General features: G+C 41.9%; 1 protein-coding gene across 1 annotated transcript in view; it reads left to right on the top strand.

Moving 5' to 3' along the window:
- Window positions 1-2,047: 2,047 nt before the first annotated feature.
- Window positions 2,048-17,958, top strand: part of nars1 (asparaginyl-tRNA synthetase 1) — a 34,441-nt gene continuing 18,530 nt past the window's right edge. The window contains exons 1-9 of the mRNA XM_063042665.1: window positions 2,048-2,194; window positions 10,791-10,873; window positions 10,967-11,032; window positions 11,723-11,815; window positions 12,921-13,010; window positions 14,313-14,391; window positions 15,044-15,114; window positions 15,338-15,424; window positions 17,280-17,501. Coding sequence (XP_062898735.1) covers window positions 2,149-2,194; window positions 10,791-10,873; window positions 10,967-11,032; window positions 11,723-11,815; window positions 12,921-13,010; window positions 14,313-14,391; window positions 15,044-15,114; window positions 15,338-15,424; window positions 17,280-17,501 — 837 coding nt within the window. The 5' untranslated portion in view covers window positions 2,048-2,148. The remainder of the gene's footprint in view (window positions 2,195-10,790; window positions 10,874-10,966; window positions 11,033-11,722; window positions 11,816-12,920; window positions 13,011-14,312; window positions 14,392-15,043; window positions 15,115-15,337; window positions 15,425-17,279; window positions 17,502-17,958) is intronic.

Here is a 17,958-nt window from a genome sequence, read left to right as displayed (position 1 = left end):
CTTCCCCAATCTTCGCATTGCTATTCAGATAATGCTAACCATCGCAGTTTCCATCACCGGCTGTGAGAGATCATTCAGCAAGTTAAAACTAATACTTTCGTATTTGACGCAAACACGAGGAATTCTGCAGATGCTGGAAATTCAAGCAACACACATCAAAGTTGCTGAGCGCAGCAGGCCAGGCAGCATCTCTAGGAAGAGGTACAGTTGACTCATATCCCTTTTGCCATTCACCTGTCCAGCTCTTGGCTCCATCCTTCCCCCTCCTGTCTTCTCCTATCATTTTGGAATCTCCCCTCCCCTTCCCACTTTCAAATCTCTTACTAGCTCTTCCTTCAGTTAGTCCTGACGAAGGGTCTCGGCCCGAAATGTCGACTGCACCTCTTCCTAGAGATGCCTCCTAGCCTGCTGCGTTCACCAGCAACTTTGATGTGTGTTACTTTCGTATTTGAGAGCGTCCATGGGTCAAGGCAGACTCTGTGATCTTGCTCTGCTGAGCGTAGAAAGAGAAGAAACTGAAAAAAACTGACTTTGATCACATCATAGACCAATTTGCATCAGTGAAAGCAAGGAAGGTGCAGTTATAATTTTCATGTACAGCACTGCCATAGTTTGTTGATTAAAAGATTAACAAGCTTGACTTGTATTTTTGAGTTCTGATATTATGGTAAAGTTATCTAAAAGATGGGTGTCAGATGTTTGGACAGTGATGCAATTACAGTGCTTGCCATAGGAGTTATTTTCCATAGATACACCCTGGCTCCGGCATTTTGTTTGTTGTTGCCTTGGATAGTCATAGTCATAGTCATACTTTATTGATCCCGGGGGAAATTGGTTTTCGTTACAGTTGCACCATAAATAATTAAATAGTAATAAAACCATAAATAATTAAATAGTAATATGTAAATTATGCCAGGAAATAAGTCCAGGACCAGCCTATTGGCTCAGGGTGTCTGACCCTCCAAGGGAGGAGTTGTAAAGTTTGATGGCCACAGGCAGGAATGACTTCCTATGATGCTCTGTGTTGCATCTCGGTGGAATGAGTCTCTGGCTGAATGTTCTCCTGTGCCCAACCAGTCCATTATGTGGTGGATGGGAGACATTGACCAAGATGGCATGCAACTTGGACAGCATCCTCTTTTCAGACAGCACCGTAAGAGAGTCCAGTTCCATCCCCACAACATCACTAGCCTTACCACTGAGTTTGTTGATTCTGTTGGTGTCTGCTACCCTCAGCCTGCTGCCCCAGCACACAACAGCAAACATGATAGCACTGGCCACCACAGAATCGTAGAACATCCTCAGCATCGTCCGGCAGATGTTAAAGGACCTCAGTCTCCTCAGGAAATAGAGACGGATTTCCAGCATCTGCAGATTTTCTCGTGTTTGAGGTGCTACACCCTGCCCAAGGGTAACCCACAGGCTAGCGGATGGAAGGTGCACCTTACACCTCCTTTGGTAGAGATGTATCTCCACCTCATCAACCTCTGGGTTGGGGGGGGGGGAGCTGATTTGGGCATCACGGTGCAAATCATAGTAAGTGCCTTTTGTTTTACTGAATTTCTCCGGCACTGAATGTTGTTCGAGATTTTGCGCATCTACGGAATTTATTGTGTTTCAGACATGTACTGGTTGCATTTTTATTTCCTGTATATATTTCAACAAATGAAGGATATTTCCGAAATACATCTAATTTTAATTTGCTTCTTTCCTAGGAACGCGGATTCACGGCTATAAACCAAGTATTTTCGGTTATATGCAGCAGTCAATGTTTCATTTCGCAACCAATTGTGTCATGAGGCTGTTTGGGCGTGAAGCATTGCTGCCTGACCTGCTGCGTTCACCAGCAACTTTGATGCGTGAAGCATTGCAGCCGCTCCGTTATCAATCGCAGACTCTCCCTCGCTCATCTGCACACGCCTTCCCATTCCCGTCCATCTGCCTGATGCAATCCGCAGCCAACCCGGCTCCCCTGTGCGCAGGCGCGGGCGCTGATTGATAGTTGGCAGGTACGCCGGCCGTCCAATCAAAGAGTCAGTAGCGGTTGAAGAGGCGGGGCAGGACGTCATAATTTTCCTCCCTCCTGCCCTCCCGTCGTTAGTCGCCCGCTGCAGTCGGGTGGTGGAAGTCGGGTCGGAGAGCTGCAGCATGTCGTCGGGGGACCTGTGCCAGGGGACGGCGGAGCTGTCGCTGGGTGAGGAAGGGAGATCGGGGGCTTCGGGACGCTGAGCGGCGCGGCGTGGCGTGGGGTGTGCCCATTCTCCTCCCGGGCGTGGTGCGGCTGAAGCCGGCTCCTTGATGCTGCTGGTTCAGACCCGGTGCTCGGCCGCTCGCGGGCTAGTTTCGATTTCTCAAAATTGGGTTTATTATCACTTTCGTATGCTGTGAAATTTGTGGATTTGAGGTAGAGGTAGGGTGCAAAGGCATAAAATTGTGTCCGCTTCTCATCTGGGTTGTAGCCTTACTCTGCAGGGGTCATTAGAAAGTTAAGGGACATGGGGCCACTGCATCCATAAGGAACGTTTGTGCTTGGGCCACTTCAGAATCACGTTCATTATCTATAGACAATAGGTGCAGGAGTAGGCCATTCAACCCTTCGAGCCAGCACCGCCATTCACTGTGATCATGGCTGATCATCCACAGTCAGCACCGTTTCCCTGCCTTCTCCCCATATCCCTTCTCTCCGTTATCTTTAAGAGCTCTATCTAACTCCTTCCTGAAAGAATCCAGAGAATTGGCTTCCACTGCCTTCTGAGGCAGAGCATTCCACAGAACCACAACCCTCTGTGTGAATAAGTTTTTCCTCAACTCTGTTCTAAATGGCCTATCCCTTATTCTTAAACTGTGGCCTCTGGTTCTGTACTCCCCCAACATCGGGAACATGTTTCCTGCCTCTAGTGTGTCCAATCCCTTAATAATCTTATATGTTTCAATCAGATCCCCTCTCATCCTTCTAAATTACAATGTATACAAGCCCAGTCGCTCCAATCTTTCAACATATGACAGTCCCACCATCCCGGGAATTAACCTCGTGAATCTACGCTGCACTCCCTCAATAGCTAGAATGTCCTTCCTCAAATTTGGAGACCAAAACTGTACACACACTGACGTATATTGTGAAATTTATTTGTTACGTGGCAGCAGTACAGTGCAATACTTAAAAATTGTTAGAAGTTGCATAAATGTATAATGTAGAAGAGGACCATTCAGAAATCTGATGGCCGAGGTAGATCTTCTGGACTTCATTGCTACCGTAACCTTATCAGTAGCCATTAGCACCCTAGACCTGCTGAAGGGTCTCGGCCCGAAACGTCGACTGTACTTCTTTTCCACAAATGCTGCCTGGCTTCAGCATTTTGTGTGTGTTGCTTGGATTTACAGCATCTACAGATTTTTATTTCTTGTTTTTGAGATCTTGTATTCACTGCGAGCGCTGTTGTGGTTCCCTTCTGCTTATCTGGGTTTCACTCTGGCTGTGCTGACGTCCTTGGAGATCCCGCTGGGACACCAGGCCACTGCGAAGTGTGTGCACTTTTTGACTTCAGAATCAAATTTATTCTCACTGACCTGTGCTGTGAAATGTAAGCACGAGATTCTGCATATGCTGGAAATCCAGAGCAACGCTCCATCCCTTACCTTCTCCACCTATCGCCTCCGAACTTCGTACTTCATTCCCCTCCCCCATCCACCTGTCTTTACCTGTCACCTTCTGGATTATGCTTCATCCCCTTCCCCACCGCCAACCTTTCTCTGGCTTCTAATCCCCCTTCCTTTCCAGTCCTGATGAATGGTCTCAGACCGGAACGTCGACTGTTTGTTCATTTCCATAGATGCTGCCCGACCTGCCAAGTTCCTCCAGCACTTTGTGTGTGCTGCTGTGAAATGTGTTTCAGTGGTTTTTTTTGCTGCAGAAGTGCAGTGCAAAGACATAAAAATTGCGAAGTTACAGAAGAGGAATAACAAGCTGGTGTTGCTCATGGACCATTAAAATATCTGATGTCCGGTGTATATGTCTACGGGGTTTGCTATGGTAACCTGATTAGAGGCCACTATTACCAAACAGAATGGGTATATTCACTGCAAACGCTGTTCAGTTTCCCTTCTGCTCGTACCCTGCTGTCGTCTGGGTTGTACTTTGACTATGTTCAGGATGACAGTGTTGTTATGTATGGTGTGATGGCCTTCATCAATCGTGGGATTGAGTTCAAGAGCCATTTGGTAATGTTACAGCTATATAAGACTTAGATAGACCCCACTTGGAGTGCTGTGTTCAGTTCTGGTCACCTCACCACATAGAGAGAGTGCCTTATGAGAATAGGTTGAGTGAACTTGGCCTTTTCTCCTTGGAGTGACGGAGGATGAGAGGTGACCTGATAGAGGTGTGTAAGATGATGAGAAGCGTTGATCGTGTGGATAGCCAGAGGCTTTTTCCCAGGGCTGAAACAGCTAACTTGAGGGGGCATAGTTTTAAGGTGCTTTGAAACAGATGCAAGGGGGATGTCAGAGGTAAGTTTTTCACACAGAGAGTGGTGGGTGCATGGAATGCACTGACAGCAACGGTGGTAGAGGCTGATACAATAGGGTCTTTTAAGAGACTCTTGGATAGGTACATGGAGCTTAGAAAAATAGAGGACGATGAGGTAGGGTAGTTCTCTGCTGTTTCTAGAGTGAGGAAGGGGGCTTTGGGGCTTCGGGACATGGAGTGGTGCGGCGTGTGCCCCATCCTTCTCCTGGGCGTGGTGTGGCTGAGGCCGGCTCTTTGGTGCTGCTGGTTCAGACCCGGTGCTCGGCTGCTCACGGGCTGGTTTCAATTTCTCAAAATTGGGTTTATTATCACTTTCGTATGTTGAGAAATTTGTGGATTTGCGGTAGAGTAGGGTGCAAAGGCATAAAATTGGTTTCGCTTCTCATCTGGGTTGTAGCCTTACTCTACAGGGGTCATTAGAAAGTTAATAGGGACATGGGGCAGCTGCATCTGTAAGGAACGTTTGTGCTTGTTCCACTTCAGAATCACGTTTATTATCACTGACATATATTGTGAAATTTTGTTATGTGGCAGCAGTACAGTGCAATACCTAAAAATTGCTAGAAGTTGCATAAATGTACGAGGGATAATTGATAAGTTTGTGGCCTAAGGTAGAAGGAGTCAATTTTAGAAAACTCAGCACATTTATTTTTCCTACATTTACACACTTAGTCCAGCGGTCGTGGAGCATATGGATCGTTTCTTTGTAGAAGTCGGCGTCTTGGACCTTCAGAAGCGGTCCACAGCAGGGGTGATTGATAAGTTTGTGACCTACGGTAGAAGGAAATGAGTTATTAACTTCAAACTTCCTGCCTTTTCACTCAGAGTTGAACTGCACGTGCATGTAACGAGAGCTGTATAACCCATCTCCTTCGACAGTAGACCACGAACTCATCAATCACCCCTGCTGTGGACCACCTGGAGGTCCAAGTGGTGGGTGTGTGGAATACATTGCCAGCAATGATGGTAGAGGCTGATATAATAGGGTCTTTTAAGAGACTCTTAGATAGGTACATGGAGCTTAGAAAAATAGAGGGCGATGAGGTAAGGTAGTTCTTTGAAGTTTCTAGAGTAGGGTACATGGTCAGCACAACATTGTGGGCCAAAGTGCTGTAGATTTCTATGATCCTTTTTTGGGGTCGTTATATAAACAGGAGGGAAACAAGGTCTCTGAGTCTGTGGGAATCTGGTTGTGCTCGTTCAGCTTCAGAATCAGATTTATCACTGTCTATATGATGTGAAAATTGTTGTTATGCAGTGCAAAGGTTATAAATTGCCAAATAATTAAATAGTGCAAAAAAGAGGAATAGTGTTCATGGACCAATGGCAGAAGGGAAAAAGCCCTTCCTGAATCATTACACATAGGTCTTCAGGCTCCTGTACCTGCTCCCTAATGGTAATAATGAGAAGAGGGTATGTCCCTGACAGTGAGGGTCTTCATGGTTGATGCTGACTTCCTGAGCCATTGCCCCTTGAAGGGGCCCTCAATAGCAGGGAGCGTTGAGTTTGAAATGGAGTTGGCTGAGTGCACAGCCCTCTGTAGCCTCTTGCCATCCTTTGATGCAGCTAGTCAGTATGCTCACCATTGTACAGTTATGGAAATTTGTAGATATCTTTGAAGTACAAAATCATCTCAAACTCCTAACGAAGTAGAGCCCCTGGCATGCCTTCTTCGTGAATGCATCAGTGTGTTAGGACCAGGGAAGATTCTTGAAGATGTTGATGCCCAGAGCTTGAAGTTGCTCACTCTTTCTACCAATGAGGACTGGTGCGTATTCTCATGACTTCCTCTCCCTGAAGTCCCCAGTCAGTTGCTTTATCTTGTTGGCGCAGAATGTGAGGTTGTTGCAACACCACACAACCAGCTGATCAGTCTCACTCCTCATCACCAATTTAGTGGTTTCATATGCAGATTCACTCTTTAGTAGAACATGGAACTGAGCATGTTTTCTGTTCACATTTCTACCTCCATCTGAAAAATAGCCATTAATTGAGTAATGGCCACAATAATCTATTTACTCATACATTAAGTATGTGCAAGCACAACCAAAAATCAGCAATTTTTTTTTGAGATACAGTTTGGAGTAAGCCTTCTGGCCCTTCAAGCAATGCATCCCTAGCAATCCTAATTTAGCCTGGTGGCGGGACAATTTACAATGACCAGTGAATTGGTATGCCTTTGAACTGTGTGAGGAAACCAGAGCACCCGATGGAAACCCACGCAGTCACAGGGAGAACGTACAAACTCCTTACAGGCAGTGGTGGGAATTGAACCCAGGTTGCCTGTACTGTAAAGCGTTGTGCATGTCACCCATAAATTTTGAGGATTTAAAAAGAAGCCAGTAAAGAACTCAAAGGGATTTACAAAGCCAGGAGGGGCTATCAAGAATCCTTGGCAAGTGTGATTAAAGAGAATCACAAAGCATTCAAAACCTACATCGAGCAGAATAACTAGTGAGCAGGTAGGACCACTCAAGGCTAGAACATGTGCTTGGAGGCTGAGGATGTGGATGAAGTCCTACATGAGGAATCCATGATGGCACCGAGCTGCGTTCTCCATTGAGCTGCAGCTCAGATTTAGTAGTGGGTTTTTTTTTTCAGTTTTTCTAGGGTTGTAAGGATGCTTTTGTAGACGGGGGAGTTAGATAAATACTTTATTGTTCCCGAAGGAAATGACAGTGTCACAGTAGCATTACTAGTGCACAGATATACAGATATTCGAAATGAAGTCAGAAAGAAAAGAAGATGAGTTACTTCAAACGGTCTTACCAGGTGGCTGTCATCACTTCCCCAGGTATAGGTTGACTCATATAGAGTCTAATGGTTGAGGGTAAGAATGTCCTCATATCGTACTCTTTGGAGCAGCGTAGTTATCTTAGTCTATTACTGAAAGTACTCCTCTTTTCAGCCAAGGTAGCATACAGAGGGTGAGAACCATTGTCCAGAATTGCCAGGATTTTGCATGGGGTCCTTTGTTCTACCACGTCTCCAGTGTGTCCAGTTTGATTCCTATAACAGAGCCAACCTTTCTAATCAATTTATTGAGTCTGTTGGCATCACCTGTGTTGTTGCCATTGCCCCTGCACACCACTGCATAGAAGATTGTACTGACGGCAACAGCTTGGTAGAAATTCTCCAGTCTCCCACTACTCTGCCACTTTGTACACATGTGCTTTTAATTTGATACTATTTTTTATTCATTTTATTAAGTTGAATTCTGGATAAGCTGGCCACCTTTTGGAGATGGATTGAGTAAGAGTAGCCAATAATTTTTTAAATGCTGTTAGTGAGACCTACAGAATTCGGAGAGAGAAAATGCCTTGGCTGCCTATGGGACTTTGTTTTTGAGTATCCAACAAGTCAGATAGCATCAGTTTGTCTTATTCCATGAAGCTTAATCTTTCCTGGATATTTTTTTTCTTGTAGCTCTCCTATTCTCTTTTCTGTTTGCTTTTGTTTCAAATGAAGCTGCATACGTCAAGATGTCCTTCATTGACTACAGCTCACCATTCAGTGCTTTCATCAGCCTGATTCCACAACCTACAGTCCTGGACCAGCGTGAATAACTTCATTCACCTCAACACTGAACTGATCACTAAATGTAACCTACAGATGAACTTTCAAGGACTCTATATATCTCATATCTTCAGTAATATTTATTTTTTTAATATTTGTACAGTTTTTCTTTTCTGTATTGGTCATTTGTTAGTCTGTTATTTATAGTTATTCATAAATTCTGTTGTATTTCTGTATTTTCCTGGACATGCCTGAAAGAAAACAAATCTCAGCGTAGCATATGGTTGATATACAGTATGTAGTCTGATAATATATTTATTTTGACTTTGAAATAGACCCAGCCGTTGCCTTGCCAACCTAAGAGCTCATTTCCATGTCCAGTGAAACGTACTTGTAAATGTAATTCCATTTCTTAAGCATGTTTCTTTTTATACCAAAGTCCAATGTAGAAGTTACGCAAGTCTTACTAAGTTTTAATTGCCACATACAAATGGTAGCATCTGAACAACTTCAGCGTAATGCATTTATCAGTACAGCTATTCAAGTGTGATGTAATGGTTCAAGAGTCAAAACTGAGGGGTAACCCTTCAGAACAGAGGTAAGGAGGAATTTTTTTAGCCAGACAATAGTAAATCTATGGAATGGCTCTGCCACATACCAAGTCTGTGGGTCTATTTAAGGCAGAAGTTGATCATTTCCTGATTGGTCAGGGTATCAAAGGATATAGCGAGAAGGCAGGTGTTTAGGGTTGAGTGGAATCTGGGATCAGCCATGATGGGGTGGTGGAGCAGACTTGATGGGCTGAATGGCTAATTCTGTTCTTGTCTTTATTTATTGTAATTTAATTTTAAAAAATTATGTATTGCATTGTACTGCTGCCGCAAAACAACAAATTGAAGACGTATGCCAGTGATATTAAACCTGATTCTGATAACTTGATATGGCTCCAGTTTTGAATTATCTTTACTGACATTTATGAAGTAAAAATCATTCACAAAAACATAATCCAAATGATTCTGGACTATAAAATGTAAAGTAGTTGTTCAAAATTATAATCTAATAATCACATTTCCCAGATGGAAGTGATGACACTTAAAGGATGGTGTGGATTAAATCTATTGTCATGGTAGAGAAGAATGGACTGATAAATATCAAACAAATAAAAGTGGATAATTTACGAAATTGAAAAGCAGCTGCTGTGCAGAATATGTTGCTAATAGAAGTAGTCCTAGTGAAAGGTCACAGCCTGAAATGTCAATGTTTATTCCCCCTCCCTCCATAGATGTTTCCTGGCTTTCTGAGTTTCTTGAGGATTTTTTCCCCAGCATCTGCAGAATCTCTTGTGTTTAGAAATAGTCTTCTTTTTCTGCACTCATTAAAACATCTGCTTGTGATGTTAGTAACAAAAATATGTGCCTAATTAGATTATTCCTGCGTGTACAGTCCTGGACCTGTAGATATTTGTAAAAGGATATTTCACTGAAATGCATATTGCTGCAAGGTTGTGTTGATGATTATTTTACGAAAATGAAAGAAAGAGATTGGTTAGTATATCCTGTATCTTTTATACAAGAAACCAAAATTAGAGTACACATTCATGCTTTTTAAGTACAAGTCGACCTTCTATAATCCAGCACCATTGGGACCTGAGGAGTGCCGGATTAGTGAAAATGCCGAACTACAGAAGGATCACATTAAGCATAATCGGTGCCGGATTATTGAAGGAACCGGATTACAGGTAGTTGGGTTAGTGAAGGTCGACCTGTATAACCTTTTTTGCCTCTTGACGCAAACTGATCTCTTTCAGACGAATCATGTTTGTTTATGTCGCCCTTAATGAGTAATATTTGGAAACTAGTAAATTCAAGCTCGCTTGAAGAGATGAGTGCATTGTCTAGACTGACTTTTGTACAGAACAGATAATAAATACTGTATTGTTGTTGGATTTTCCTCATAGATTAGAAGAGGAGCTGGTGATTCTCCGGTGTTTCAGCAAGTATGCCTAGTTGGTATCTGACTGAGCAGCCTTATTTAGGATTCAATCTGCTCATCCCAGTCAGAGAGGGGGCTGGAAAAGGTGCCCTAAAAATAGCCTGCCTACTCTTGCCCACACATATTGCCCTCACATACTCTTGCCAGAATATGTGGGCTCAAAGGTTGACAACCCCTTCAAGAAACATTGTACTCAACTCAAGTGATTGCACCACTAGTTGGTATCATCAGAAATTGATGAGTCATGGGGCACCATAGCACAGAATCAGGCCTTTGGCCCATCAAATCCATGCCAAGCTATTATTCTGCCTAGACCTAGACCATAGATAGTCATAGAATTCATCTCATTTTTGTATAATCTTGTTGAACACAATACTATTGTTACATCTGGGTTGAAGTTATCGTTGGAAGATAGAATATCTTTGACTAATCAATGACTAAGACAACTGCACCTCTCCAAAGAGCACTATATGAGGTCATTCTTCCCCTCGGCCATTAGGCTGTATAATGAGTCAACCTATAGCTGGGGAAGTGATGACCCCCACCCCTTGCCTTGTTAAACTGTTTGTGGTAACTTATTTTTTATTCTTTCTACTTCTCATGTAAAATTTACATCTGTCCCTTGTAATGCTACTGTGACTCTGTAATTTCCTTTTGAATCAATCATGTATCTATATGAGACATTGTTGAATTATACTTGGGATGTGATATGTACAGAACCCTTGCAAATAATACTTTTGTTCTTTATATTTCGCAGGTGAATTGTACGTCTCTGAACGTGAAGGAGATGATGCTACTGGAGATGGAACAAAGGAAAAACCATTTAAAACGGCACTTTGTGTAAGCTCTCAATCAATGCTGCTGTAAAATTAATGACTGTTTCCATGAAAATGTGTCTCATGAATTAACTCTGTTTTTGCACATTTTTTGTAGGCCTTACACACAGTAGAAAAGGAACCATTTCCAACAATTTATGTTGATTCCCAAAAGGAAAATGAGGTAATTGCAAATGGGGAAGTGTTGTTTGCAAAAATGTGTAATATGTATCCTCTTGCACCTTATTATTTAAACTAATTATTTGAGATATTAGGGTATTATGCTGATCCCTTCCGTGCATTGAGTTGCAGCCTTGCTGTTTCTTTTAGCATTTTTGTCTTTTTTTTCTACAATGCTGAGATGCTAGCTTGGCACTCAACCCAGCATGGATGGAAAGCAGGCAAGGAGACATTGTAAGGGGAAACATTATTGGGGCATCCTGGTAGCATAGGGGATAGTGTGATGCTTTTGCAGCTCGGGGATTCAGAGTTCAATTCCAGCGCTGTCTGTAAGGTGTTTGTGCGTTCTCCCCATAACTGTGTGGGTTTCCTCCCAAATGGCATATCAGTTGAGGTTAATTAATCATTGTAAATTTTCCTATGATTAGGCAGTTAAATAGGTGGATTGCTGGGCAACTGCAGCTCGTCAGACAGGAAGGGTTTGCTCCGCACTGTATTTCTAAATAAAATTTTTAAAATATTGAGAATGGGTAGGAAACAAAGGTGACATAGAATATCTTCTCAGTGATGGTCTCTTTTGCTCAGTGCAGGCAGAGAGGAATGAGGAAAAAGTAATGAATGAGTGCATTGAAATTCGTTCTTTCTGTTAATAGTGATGCTACTGCAATGACCCTGTCTCACAATTTCCTTTCAGCGCTGGGAAGTTATATCAAAATCACAAATGAAGAATCTTAAAAAGCAGTGGCAACGAGATCAAGTGAAGGCTGCATCAAAACTTAAAAAAGAGGTAAAAAAGTTTTAATCATTGGTACCCTTATTTTGATCTTTGTCATGGAGTCACTATAGCACAGAAATAGGCCCTTTGGCCCATCAGGTCTGTGCCAAACTATTCCACTTAGTCCCATTGACCTGCACCTGGATCATAGCTCTCCATAATCTTCCCATCCATGTACTTATCCAAATTTGTTAAATTTTGAAACCAAACCCACATCCACTCGTTCCACACTCTCCTCAGCCTTTAAGTGAAGAAACTTACTCTCGAGTTCCCCTTAAACATTCCACTTTTAACCCATGACCTCCAGTTCTCATCTCAGTGGGAAAAATCCTGGTTGCATTTACCCTATCTATGCCCCTGGTAATTTTTTCTACCTCTATCAAAACCATCGCAGCCTCCTATGCTTCAGGAAATAAAGTCTGAACGTATTCAACCTACCGTATAACTGAGGTGCTCCAGTCCCTTCACCGCTTTGTAAGCTTTTTCTACACTATTTAAATTGGTGTTGAATTGTTCGAGTGCTGGTAACTGCCTAGATTAAGCTATTTGCAGATGGTTTTGAAATGCAGTGACTGAGCTAAGACAGTAACAACTGCCATGCTTTTCCAGCACTATTTTGTGAGAAACTTGGAGCTGTTGGTGAATTATACTTTGCTGAAATCGATCATGACCCAGACATGATATAAAATGAGGAAATCCTCTAGATGCAAAGTTTTGGTAGCCATCAGTGCAAAGTTCCCAAGTTGGTTTCCCTAAGCTTAGAATGCTGTATGCATTGTGTCTGGGGCCAGAAATAAAACGTGCTTCATGAACCCATTGATGAGAATTATTAAGTGATTAGAATATGAAAAAGAAAGACTTGGTTGCACTAGGCTAGATTGCACTCATCAAGTCAGGTCGCATTTGTGAAAAGTGAAATGGTGTTAATTTTAAAAGTGCCACGATGACCGATACTGAAATTTGTATCAATGTATTTTGTCATAAGGCCTTTTTGTGCTGCATATTTACCATGTAAAGGCTTGGCTGCTAAAATTCATAAATTCTAGAAATTTTTTGTTAGAACGGAAGAGAACTGTATACTGTATTCTGCTAATGAGCATTTCAAAACTTATTACAGCAAGAAGATGCAGCGCGTCGGGAGATGAACCTGGAAGAGGCCAAAAAGATTGTTATTACACTGGACCCTAGTCTTCCGGAGCCACATCAGGTAATTGGTATAAACAGTTGATCTTCATTAACTGAAGTACTAAAAAAAATTACCACGCCAAGTAAATTTGTATCTACCACATTTATTGGTGAATAGTGATGGACGATTAACCAGCTAATCAAAGAATGTGGCTGCAAGAGCATGCCCAATATCAACAATGGTGAGTGCAGTTCGTCAAATCTAAGGAAAAGGTATCAGCTCCAGACATGACAAATGGATGATACGTACTCCCCTGCCCCCAGTGCAGAGATCCATCTCTACCTGATTTGATCTACCTTCGGATAGGAGGTACAGGATCCTTGGGTCTCACACCACCAGGTTCAGCAACAATTATTACCTCTCAGCCATCAGGCTCCTCAACCAGAGTGGATCACTTCTCTCACCCCAACACAAATGGTTCACAACCAATGGACTCACTTTCAAGGACTCCACAACTCTTCTTCACAATATTATTTATGTATTAATATTTTGTTTTTTGACAAATTGCACATTTAGTCTTTTGTCCATTAGTTGTTTGTCCTTGTGTAGTTTTTTGTTGATTCTATTGTGTTTCTTTTGTATCTACTATGAATGCTTGCCAGAAAAGAGAGTCCATTGGTTGAGGGAACAGTTCAGTGTTGTTTTGAGTAAAGTAATCCTCCCTGTTTGAAGGGTAATAACTATTCCTGAACCTGGTGATATAGGACCTGAGTCCCCTGTACCACCTTCCTGGTGGCACCAGTGAGAAGAGAGTATGGACTTGATGGTACTCAATGGCATTGTTATTTCCAAGTTCCTCACTGTCAACGTCCTAAGGGCCATCATTGATGAAAAGCTAAACTGGATCAGCACATAAATACCATATCTATGAGAACAGGTCAAATGTTGGTATGCTGGAGTGACTGGTTTGCCTGCTTATACCCCAGGACCATTCCACCTACAAGATAAAAGTCTGAACATAAGAGTCATATGTATTGGAAGCAGGCTATTTAGTCACCATATCTATGCCGACAGTGGACACCCATCCTTATTAATCCTGTCCTCCAGCACTCAACTTTAGCCTTCTGCACTTGGGGAATCTAAGTGCTCAGCTCGATGCTTCTTAGGTGCTGTCAGAGGCACTCGGTCTAGCAGAACATACCTGGCCACTCTATGGGTGAAAAAAGGTCCACCTTGCCTGTATGAGCACAATTCCAACAATTCATGCGGCTCAAGACCAACCAAGATAACGTCTTGTTTATTTTCCAGTGCTTATTACGTTTGCATTTCTCAGGTCAATATTGACTGCATTTTCTTCACTGACTTGGATTTTTTTTCACACAGATAAAAATCCGAGCCACAGGATCGTATAGAGGAAAGCGAGTGAAGCTCTTTGGTTGGGTCCATAGGTTACGTAGACAAGGTGGGTTTTCTGCCTTTTGAAACGTTTTATAAGTGAATCATAGGGTAGAAACCTTGAGAACCAAATGCAGTTTGTACTGCCCTGACAAACAGGAAATTCAGGTCAAGGAACATCTGATTTAATTAGCAGCTCAAATGTGCTTCCAATCCTTTTTCACTTTGGTTTTAAACTGCAGACTTGTTGCAATTTACAAAGTACAAAGTAACATTTATTATCAGTGTACATACACATCACCGCATACAACCCTGAGATTCTTTTTCCTGCATATCTATAGAATAGTAACTGTAAACAGGATCAATGAAAGAGCAAGTAGAGCATAGAATGTAACAAGTTGCAAATGCAAATATAAATAAATGGGAATAAATAACAAGAGCATGAAATAACAAGATAAAGAGTTCTTAAAGTGACATCATTGGTTGTGGGAACATCAATAGATTTTAATGAGTCTCCCCCCCACCCCAATTTTTCTAAACTTCAGCAGGTAGTGACCCAGAACCATCAAACATTACCCTTTCATTCTTGGGATCATCCTCGTGAGCTTTCTCTGGATTCTCTTCACTGCTAACAACATTTCCATTACAAAGTGAGGAGGAATTGTATGTCAGCATTTATTAAAGTAATTTTATCATTTTAAAAATACTTATCTTAACAGGGAAGAACTTAATGTTTGTTGTTCTGCGTGATGGCACAGGATTTCTGCAATGTGTCTTCAATGATGAACTGGTAATCATTTTTTTTTTTAGAAACATTCAAAAGCATTTCATTAAATGTTCAATCTTTAATCTGAGAGATCCATTGTCTACCTTTTGCTCAATTCATATCAGAATAATTTTCAAGTTTACAATGAATATTTGAAAACTCAGGTTCGGAAATGTCAATGTGAGGAAATAAACATTTCTGTTTTAATCCATTGTGTGTAATCTTACTACGTTTCGTTTTTCTTCAGTGTCAGTGCTATAGTGGACTGCTGCTATCAACTGAGAGCTCCATTGCGGTTTATGGAACCTTGCAAGTTGTGCCAGAAGGCAAAGTGGTAAAATGAATGTTTTTTTTGTTTTAAGCTTCAAAAGACAATGTAAAACTGAAGGAAAGACCAAACAAAAGTGTAACATTACTAATCCATGCGTCCATGAAGAGCAGGGAATGCAAAGGATTTAGAAAAACCCGCAAGAAGGGACAGAAAAATCAGAATCAGGCTTATTACCTCTGAATATGTGTTGACATTTTTGTTTTTGTTAACATGAGAGGCTTAAATGAACAGTTTTAAATTTGACATCCTGTTAATAGTTCTTTAAACAGAAACAGATCTTATTTCAGGTGAACATAACAAAATGGCAAATCGTTGATTGGTGTTGTTGACATTGAATGAAAATTCTATTTATGCATCACCTATAATATGATAAGCCAACCCAAGCAGTCTACTAGTTAGTCATTTAGACAGAGTTGAAAGCTGGACTATATTAAGGGGTATTAGGGCTGATTGGCAAACCTTTGATTGGTAAAATTGATCTTCAGGCGTGCTTTAAGGTGAAAAAGAGAAGGCAATTTCAAGAGAAAAAGAATAAGGTTAGGAAGGAGTTTAAAAACAAAGCTGAGTTTGTTAAGAGTTTGAGATAGTTTTGGATTAATAAGTGAGTCATAGAACAATACAGCACAGATACAGGCCAGCCCAAACAGTCCATGGTGCCCATCCAGATAGTTCCAATTTCCTGCATTTGGTCCATATCCCTCTCAGCCCCACCCATCCAACTACCTATCCAAGTGATTCTTAAATGATACTATTGTGCTAGCATCAACACCTTGCCCTGGCAGCTCATCGCCATCTGTGAAAGCGATGCCCATGTGGTCCATTTCAAATCTTACCTTTCACATTAGATCTATGCCATCTACACTTTGTAGTTTTTGGACTCCTCTACCCTAGATCACCAATTCACTTTATCTATGCCTTTCATTATTTTAAACGCAGAAGAATGTAGTTTTACTAGAAGTTGGAGGGAAGCAGATAGTAGTCTACTGGAAGTATCCTTACTCATATTTTACCAGACACACAAGACTTTGTGGGATTCAGATCAGTTCTGAGGACTATTAAGAGCCGCTCTCTCCTGACTTTATAGCACTGCTGGAGTGTCATGGTATACATATGATTGATACTGAACTCATTTTTTTTTTTTCTCTTCCCGTTTCCCAACAATAGATAATTGGTTTTAGTTTGAAAGCTGTTATGCTGACAGGAAGATTTTAGAGAACGTTACTCCTGGCCTCACAATCTACCTTGTTATGATCTTGCACTTTGTCACTTACCTGCCCTGCACTCTTTTGATAGCTTTACATATGTTATTCTGCATTTTTGTTTTTTTTTACCTTATTCTAGCTCAATGCAATCTGCAATGATTTGAGCTGTACAAATCGTATGCAAGACCATAAGCCATAAGAGCAGAATTAGGCCATTCAGCCCATTGACCCCATTCTCCTGCCTTCTCCTTGTAATCTTTGATGCTCTTATTATTCAAGGACCCATCAACCTTGGCCCTTAAATATACCCAGTGACTTGGCCTCCATAGGCATGGATTAACCACCCTCTGGCTAAAGAAATTCATCCTCGTCTCTGCTGTAAATGGATATCATTTTACTCTGAGGCTATACCCTCTGGTCCTAGCTTTCCCCACTATAGGAAACATTCTCTCCATCTCCACTCTATCCAGGCCTCTCAATATTTGAAAGATTTAAATAAGATTCTCTCCCCCTGCTCCCCCCCCCCCCATTCTTCTAATCTCGGGCAAGAAAAGCTCTTCACTGTATCTTGGTACGTGTGACAATAATAACCCAAAACCAATCAATCTTCATCACTTATTGCACCTGATGCCTGCCTCTTTGCTTGTCTTTTCCAGGCTCCAGGTGGGCATGAACTGATTTGTGATTACTGGGAGCTGATAGGTTTGGCCCCGGCTGGAGGTATCGATAACCTGCTTAATGAAGAATCTGATGTGGACGTCCAGCTCAACAACCGTCACATGATGCTACGTGGCGAGAACATGTCCAAGATATTCAAAGTGCGCTCTGCTCTGGTGCAGTGCTTTAGGGACCACTTCTTTGATAATGGCTACTATGAGGTTTGTTTCTTATTTCTGCAGTGCTATAGTGACTGTAAGGATGTAATAACTGATTATTCATCAGGACAGATTCAGGTTTAATATCACTGACCAATGTCATGAACTTTGCTGTTTTGCAGCAGCAACACAGTGCAATATATAAGAATTGCTGTAAGTTACAAAATAAATACATCGTGCAAAAGACAAATAATGAGGTAGTGTTCAGGGGTTCATAGACTGTTCAGAAATTTGATGGCAGAGAGGAAGAACTTGCTCTTAAAATGTTGGGTCTGGGTCTTCAGGCTCCTGCTTCTCCTCCCCGATGGTAGTAACACTAAGAAGGCATGATCGGGATGATGTTGGTCCTTAAGGATGGATGCTGCCTCCTTGATGCAGTACCTTTTGAAGATGTCCTAGTGCCCATGATGAAGCTTGCTGAATCCACGACCTTCTGTAGCCTCTTTCTGCCCTGTACATT

Source organism: Mobula hypostoma, chromosome 3 (genome assembly GCF_963921235.1).
Source record: "Mobula hypostoma chromosome 3, sMobHyp1.1, whole genome shotgun sequence".
NCBI lineage: Eukaryota > Metazoa > Chordata > Chondrichthyes > Myliobatiformes > Myliobatidae > Mobula > Mobula hypostoma.
Note: the sequence above shows the minus strand (reverse complement) of the source record. Positions and strands in the feature narration are given on the sequence as shown.